This window comes from Sander vitreus, chromosome 6 (genome assembly GCF_031162955.1).
Source record: "Sander vitreus isolate 19-12246 chromosome 6, sanVit1, whole genome shotgun sequence".
Classification (NCBI taxonomy): domain Eukaryota; kingdom Metazoa; phylum Chordata; class Actinopteri; order Perciformes; family Percidae; genus Sander; species Sander vitreus.
Window position 1 is genome coordinate 30,035,007 of NC_135860.1, and position 8,184 is coordinate 30,043,190.

At 40.4% G+C, this 8,184-nt stretch overlaps 1 protein-coding gene across 1 annotated transcript in view; it reads left to right on the forward strand.

Annotated features, from left to right (window-relative positions):
* Window positions 1–6,915, forward strand: part of bckdhb (branched chain keto acid dehydrogenase E1 subunit beta) — a 56,899-nt gene extending 49,984 nt beyond the window's left edge. The window contains exons 10-11 of the mRNA XM_078253680.1: window positions 4,547–4,698; window positions 6,436–6,915. Of these exons, the coding sequence (XP_078109806.1) occupies window positions 4,547–4,687 (141 nt within the window). The 3' untranslated portion in view covers window positions 4,688–4,698; window positions 6,436–6,915. The remainder of the gene's footprint in view (window positions 1–4,546; window positions 4,699–6,435) is intronic.
* The last annotated feature ends 1,269 nt before the right edge of the window (window positions 6,916–8,184 follow it).

Below are 8,184 nucleotides of genomic sequence, written 5' to 3' on the forward strand. Positions count from 1 at the left end.
TTCAACTGTAAAAGTAAGTAAACTGCCTTCAAAGGACTGTGTTTATACAAGGGGCTCTTTTAAAATACTGGAGAATTGGATACGGGTACCACCATGTTGAGTAAGAAGGTTATATAATGGTGGTCTGCTGCTGCTCAGTCTCGTCCGTTGCACTGTGTCCTACAGCCCGATTCACTTGTTAGCCATTTCTTAACTTCATATAACTGCAAGGAGTTGCAAAGAAATCATGTTTTCAGTCATCATGTTTTCTTATTTGTCTTACGTCTGATGTTAAGCTACTGTTAGTCTGGATCAACGACAGTTCATTTACTGGATAATTGCCGGATCCAGCTCACGTTACGGTATTTTGTGAACAGTTAACTTCATTTAATATTGTATATGGTGTTTTCTTTTGCGGGGTGCAAATGTTCCACCAAAACAAGTTCCTTCCCAAAGTAGAGATGCACCGATTACAATTTTCTAGGCCGATTCAGATTTTCTTTGAGTTAGGCCAGCCGATACCGATTTTAGCCGATTCCGATTTCATTTTTTCTAACCACTTTACAGCACACACAAATATTTATTTTCTATCTTTGCTTTAATAGAACATTTTGCACAGAACATAGAACATTTTTTGAACAGATAATGGATCACTATAAAATAGAACTATATAAATTACTCCTGGTGTGGGAAATTCACACACATCTAAAGTGCAACGTCACATCCAATTTCCAACTAAAAAAATGTGATTTTGGTTTTTGGTGTCGTCCCTCCACGCCCTACTTTTTCCTTGCAGGTGTTGCATATTGCAAACGTGTTATCTTCTGCACACACGCTGAAGAATCTCCAAACAGCTGACATGTTGCAGGTTAATTCACGAGGTTCCCTACATGTGCGAGAATAGCGCCGACACGCGCTTCACACCGCGAGCGGGTACACGCGACACACGGCGGAAAAGTTGAGAGAAAGGAAAAAGAGACTGGTTGTCGCGTCCGTGTGTGCGTGCGTCCTTGAAAACTGTAACACGTATAACTTATGTTGTCAGTTAATTGTAGCATTGACCGGCATGAAAGCGGCATATGTCAGACTGACTTGCCGGTCGCCGGTCATAGCCGAGCACGTGAAAACCGGCCAATTCCGGTCACCGGCCGGTCTATCGGTGCATCTCTAGTTTAAAGAAATGCAAACAACACAGACCATTCCGCAGCGCTGTGAAGTAAGGTCTGTCAGTGCGAGACTAAGCTACTGTCAACAAAACTTCTTAATTTTTTTTTCACATTAAAAGCCTAGTGAAAGAGGGAAGGCTTCAATAATTTTTAACTTGAACATTTTGGAGGAAGTGCTGAGTTTTATTCATGGTAGCTTAACGTTGTAAGTGGTGAGTGTTCATCTAATCTCATTGTCACTTTCATCAGTACACTGAGATGAAAGGAAAACAAGGTGCCTTGTGGTGTTATTTTGGGTCAGTGGTAGGGAAAGTGTTTGTCCTTGTCATTGTCCATAAGAAATGTTACTCAGGGCAAAAGCTCATTCACTGCATGTCATGCTGTCAAAACAAAGTGTAAAAAAAAACGTACTCCACTACTCAGGCTTGCATTGGCATTGCTGATGCCACTATCAACTTATGGTTGTTGTTCTACTTCTGTCCACTAGAGGGATTTTCAACATTAGCCTAGAAGGGGCAACTTAAAAACACAACACAAAAATGCAAAAGACATCACAACTTTTATCAGAATTTTTTACAAAAGCTCCCGCAAATTCAGGCATTTTGGGCCACAACAATCTCAAAAAATGCTGCGAAATCCTGGAGGGACTGGTTATTACATTTTTAATAATCATTTAAATTCACCTGTTTTTTGTGCTGATCCGAAATTTGATCCGTGACTCAAAACCGGGATCCAAACAGTGAGTTTTGTGATCCGTTGCACCCCTATTTGAGAATCATGGAAAATTATATTGCAAGCCATTATCTCATTGTTTCATTATTAAAAAGTGTGGTATAGGTACATAAGAAATGAATTGCTCCAAATATAGGCAGTTTAAAACATGGCAACCATATTGTTAATTTTGGCAACCAAAAGCTGATGCCTGGTTGCCAAGCCGGCAACCACTTAAAAAAATTAGCATTGAGCCCTGATGACAATTCATTCCGATATTAGGCAATATTAAGGTTATTTTGTAGTGAAGCATTTTTGGAAGTTGCAAATTGATTCAGAATCTTAGAAGATAGGAATCGCGTTTCTTACGTCAATAAAAAAAAAATTTCACGTGCAAGTGGTTCCAGGAAAGGGGCCGCATGTGTCCGCGACTATGCATGCAACATTGTGGCGGTGCGACGAGTACAAGTCCTCAGCTCAGGAGGACTCAGTTGCCTTCTTGTCGGTTAACGGTTAATGATCGGTTAACTAGGGTTGGCTATCGGTTACAAAAGAAAATCTTAATTAGCATCCCTAGCATCTGTATCTTCGCTGAACTTCCTTGTAACAGGTAGGCAGCGAGACTGGCAGCGAGACTGGCAGCGGAGCCTTCGTTGCCGCCAACTGCAGTTTCCAACAACAGACTGCTACTGCTCAACAGTGGCAATGTCTGAGGGTGTTTGAGTTATAGTCCTCGCTCGTCCCTGTTTATTGTTTTTGGGGAGGTTTTCATATAGCAGCGGTGCTAATCATTTAGCAGCAGCGTTGTTGAGTGCATATATACGTAGGGGCATCTATTCATTCATTCATTCAACCTTTACTTATACTCAAAAGATCATTGAGGGGCAGCCCTCATTCACAATGACATTGAGGTACGACGACAAAGGAAACGACACAGAGAAGGAAGAACAAAGAAAGACACTGAAACTTTTCCAAAAAGGAAAAACAATGTGATAAACCGATCAAGACAACCAGGATGCAAAGGAAATACAACTATGTAAAGCAATTACAAGTAGAAGTTTGGAGGTCCAAAATCTGATTTCTAAAATGTCCAAAAGCACAAGTGAGTTGATTTTAAGTGCTGTATTTTGTTTCACGAGTCAGGTGCACTTAAACTAAAAGCTGTCCAACCTTGATCGTTCTGGATTTGTCTTCCTACTTGGCAATCCATTGAATTCAGTGATACAACCCAAGAACTGTCATCTAGGCGTGAAAGCTCTCACTGTACCATGTCAACTCCACAGACACATAGAGCAGCAGACTTCTGCTACAGTCTCTCTCTTCTTCTCCTGTTGTGTTGTATTTTTACAGGCTGTAAAAAGTACCAAAGCACAAACGGCTCCTCATCAAGACTGACAATCCCCTAGACCAGATGTTGTATAAGAAATGAATAACATAGTGTGAAACATACAAGTTCTGCACTGTCAGATGCCAAACTGCTCCATGGCAGTCAATTGATGGGTTCTTAATGTGGGATTACATGGCTGAGTTTGTGATGCCGTCAGTGTCAAAATCCGTTTCTGTTTGTCAGACAGACTGTGCACAACAAGGCAATACGCAAAGAGGGTGCTGTGCAACCTCCCTTTGAGTCAACTCGTATGTTCTGGTTTTCGGTTGCTTGAGTTATTTGCAGGTCACTTTCATCTGAAAGAGGGTACTTCAGGGCTGTTTCTGCAAATCTGTGCGCGCATCCAAGTGTGTTCATTTAACTCATCAGGGGGTTTGTCCCATTTGGAGTGTTTTGGCCAACTTATTTCTGCTTTTTCTCCATGGGAAGAGGTCAAAAGCCAATATAGAGACATGAGTCATGGCTTGTTTTGCACTTTGGCCAAATTGCCTTAGCACTGGCCTGCTCTGAGGACCATAAATGAACCATTTTGACTTGTAGCATTATATAAATCAGATGTGGCTATAAAAATGTCGTTTTTTTTCCAGTCAATATCACAAATCCCCTCGTCATAGTGTTGGCCGAACATACTTGCGACATGCAGCTGACTATAAGATAGAAGCCCCTTCTTTCTCTCAGACATAACACTTAAAGGAGAATTCCGGTCAATTTCAACACGTATCTCTGTTGTTTGTAAATTTGTGTGCTGGCAGTAGCAAAAAAAACAGTCGGTGCTGCCTACACCGTGTTATCCCCCTGCTAGCGTTAGCACCCAACAGGCTTAAACAGGGCATGTTTTAAACGTGTTTTTAGCCTCTAAACATGCTCGAAATGTCATTATAAGTGCCTACCCATGTGCAGTGATTCCTTCCAAGGGAACACAGCAAATCTGACTGCAGTAGATGTGACAGAAAGGCATAAAAGTTGTGTTAATCCAGCCAGTGCACATACCTCTGTTTATTTCCTGTTTTCCGGCCAAGTCCACACTAGTCGATTGTCGAACTCATACAATCCAATATTCCAGTCAGATTTAATACCGGGGATAACGCGGTGTAGGCAGCACCGATTGTTTTCGTTTTTCTCGCTACTGACAGCACTCCAAATTTCCAAACATCAGAGCTACAGGGTTGAAACCGACCGGAATTCTCCTTTAAGGATCAGAGCTGTTGCAGTCTGAACATGTTAGCGGGGCTTCCCTGCCTGAATGAAGCGTGTTTGAGCACTGACAGCATTCAACCAATAATGAGATTATTTGTATTTATAGGAGGAGTGCTTCCTTAACCTGGAGGCTCCCATCAGTAGAGTCTGCGGTTATGACACCCCCTTCCCTCACATCTTTGAACCTTTCTACATCCCAGACAAGTGGAAGTGCTTTGAGGCAATTAAGAAGATGATCAACTACTGAACCCCTGTCAGGTAAGAAAGGTCTTACAACTTCCTTTGAAGGAAAGTGGCGAAGAGATATTATGTAATTTTCGAACACTTAGTGTATATTACGGCCTGTCATCCATTGCCCTATAATCTGCATTATATATTCCAGTAATGTAGTTATGAAGACATGAAAACTATGACCTATCATCAGTAACAAGCAACCATCATTAGAGAGAAAATTAAATAGCATTCGCTCTTTTACTTAGCTGTCTAATATAATCCTCCGCTAGACATACAGGTATATTATTTATTCTTATACCGACATAACAGGCTAATACATATTCCAGGGCCCAATTTAGACATAGTATCATGTACATGTGAAATGCAGCTCTAGTAACCAAGTGGGAGTGTAATTTCTTTCCCAGTTCACATTGGGTTTTACATGTGGAAAGATGCAACTGCTAAATAGGATAGGGGTGCTGTAAGCAAAAACAATGTCTGCACTAAATAACAAATGTTTTAACTACCATTAATGTCGTATTTAGGTCCATCTCAGTTGCAAACATTAATATTATTTTGATTATTTTAAACCTACATTGCACATCTTCAAACCGTATCCATTTAACATACCGTCTTCCTTCTGTATAGCCCAATTAGCTTGAAATAAAATGAAATGAAATAGTTTAAAAAAATACCAGGTGTGACTGGAGTGTTGAGTGGGAGTGGGTCAAGCTGAGGATCTAGAGCTGAAACAATTAGCTGATTAAGTGAGTAGTCCATCAAGAGGAAGTTAATTGTCAACCTTTTAAGCTTTCTGTGTCTTCTATGATAGTAAACCATTGGTTAAAAAGTCTTAACTTGGTTTCTGGAAAATTATGAGGGTCATTTTTCACTTTTGTTTGACTCTTTATAGACCAAATGATTGATCGATTTATTAAGAAAATAACAGTTCTCCTCAGAAGTTTAATATTAAGAAAAAAGTATAAATAGCGCATAGGTACAACATAAATGATGGTAGCACCCAACAGTAAATTCATTCCGTTATGGTTCTTTCTTTATATGCATTATAAAATGAGACAAGACTTGATACAACTTCCCATAATAATTATTAGTCTTTGCGATTTAAAGATTTAAAAGTCTGTCAATAATGTTAACCAATAATCAAAAACAGGCCTCGTCTGACTCTTCCAATGGCAGAGAACTAGCCTGCCATTGCAAGTCCAAATGTTTGTTTGGGTACACCTGGTGGTAGGAGAGACCTGTCTCCTAATAAGCACAACTGGGGACATTCTGGCACCCAGTGTGAAGCTGGAGTGTTTTAAGGATACTGAAGCATCTGTTTTGGGTGTATTCACACCTGTATTTAGAGCTGCCAACTTGTAATCAGACCACCCAAGACTGATTTTAGTGCCAAGTGTTAACAGGGCCTACATGTCATGGATATTTACTTGTGAAATCTCATACTGCTCCCTCTTACTGTTGGTATGGTATTGTCTTCCAGTGGTTGCAGGAGGTTTTAATAACCTTTTGAAAGTCCGCCAGATACTTTTGTAATCCCTTTTTAATTGTCGGTGTCATCTTGAGTTATAGCCATTAAAATGTTGGCCTTGATTAATTAGGTGGAAGGAGCCATTAATAAAATGTTTAATTGAATACAACACGTCACCTCTCATCTTCATTGCTCACCATCTCCAAGCAGCTCTACTTTTCCTGCTCATCTGCCATCCACCGTGGACCGCCAAGTTATTTCCTTTAACTTATTGATCCTCTCTCTTCTTCTAGGGGCCAACTTCTGATAGCCCTGGACTCCACACCATCTCCTTTTCCTCTTCATTCATCCAATCAGTGGAGAGGGGCCAGGAAAAGACACTTTGATAATCATCCAGTCAGGAAACCGTATCCAGATAGGCTCCATGTCCCCCTGTGTCTTCCAGCTTATAGACTGTTACAGCTCCTCTGCATAGGGAACATCATTCTGTTACAAGGGAAATAAATGACTTGACCCACTTCATTAGGTGAAGCTCTGTTTTCAACATAATGCACATCATTTGATTTTCTCTTAAACAAGAGTTGGATACTATGGGGGAAACTGTATTTGATTGAATTTGTGACTGTCTGCCTCTCTGTGCTGTTACCTTTGGTTGAATGTGTCTAGCTCTGCTCTAATCTTTATTTAGTTTGATATTAATTGAACCATATTGTACTAATGTAGTGGATCTGTGGTTTTTAATGAAAATAAAGTATTAAGTATTGGTGAAAACATTTGGTTTGGTGATTTACATTGCTTTGAATATGTTGGGATATTACAGTGTATACCAAAGTCAACATGTTACCTGTCCTACAGGGTTGCCACTGGTCGTGGGATTAAGGGAAATATATACCAGAATGGCAAAGTCTGCACATTTAATAAATCTTGGGAATTTTACAACACCAGGACATGTTTTACTGCATTAGATTTAAAGGGGCACTATGCAGATTGGGCCATTTCTTTGCTGTTTTCTCTCTTTTTGCTGGCATGTTTCTCTACAGAGCTCCCCCTACAGCTTCAGAATAGATATTTTTCAGCTCCTATGTTTACTCGTGTCTGACTCCTCGCTCGGTCAGTCTGCCGTTTCCTCTTTTTCTGTTCCTCTGACAATGCTTTCCTAGCTTTCTGCTAGGCCTTGCACGATTCGGGGAAAAATATGAATATGTTTTAGCTTAGAATTGATATCACGATTCTCTGCCACGATTTCTTTTCTAACAAAATGTAATGTTTATTGCACACATGAACCATGACAAAACGAAACAAATTGGCAGGACCAAACAGATTATTTTTGGGCACATATAGCACATTGCGCATCACCACGAACCTGTAAACATAGAGGCTTCAATGAATACAGAAAATAAAGTACATACTGGCCATTTAAGTACAGTAGGCTACCAAAAATAGTGCCATATAACACACTGAGCTAAATATGGCCCTGATACAGGCTCTATCTGAACTCCTTGGACATGTCTTTACATAATTAAAACATGTCAATCTCAAATGCTTTCAATAAATTAATTGAAGGAGTAAAACAAAAATCGAAGTCCTTCCAATCGTGAACATGGGTGAATCGAGATCCCGATTTTATAACGATTTATCGTGCAGGCCTACTTTCTGCTTCTTTTTTGCCAGCTCAGCCATGACAATAGTGTGGAAAAACTCCATCGCTACCTTGTTAGCCGGTTCCTGAATGGGCGTATGTGTGCAGTGCCGTGAGGCCGTTACATGGCGAGACCTGATATCACGCGGTCCTTCCTGACGCTGAGGCTCGCCGGCCAAAAAGTTACAAGGGTGGTTTTTCAGCTCACAGGCGCTAGGGGGGAGAGAGACGACCACCATCAATCCGAAAAAAGTCATATAACCATTCCAATGACTCCGAAGCTGTTCAGTTAAGGTAAATTAAGCTAAAAAAACGTCAGTTCCCCTTTAAATATTAAGGCAAAACTGAAGAACTAACAGTACTAAAGTAGCACTTTGGTTTGATTACGTAAAATTGTAAAACT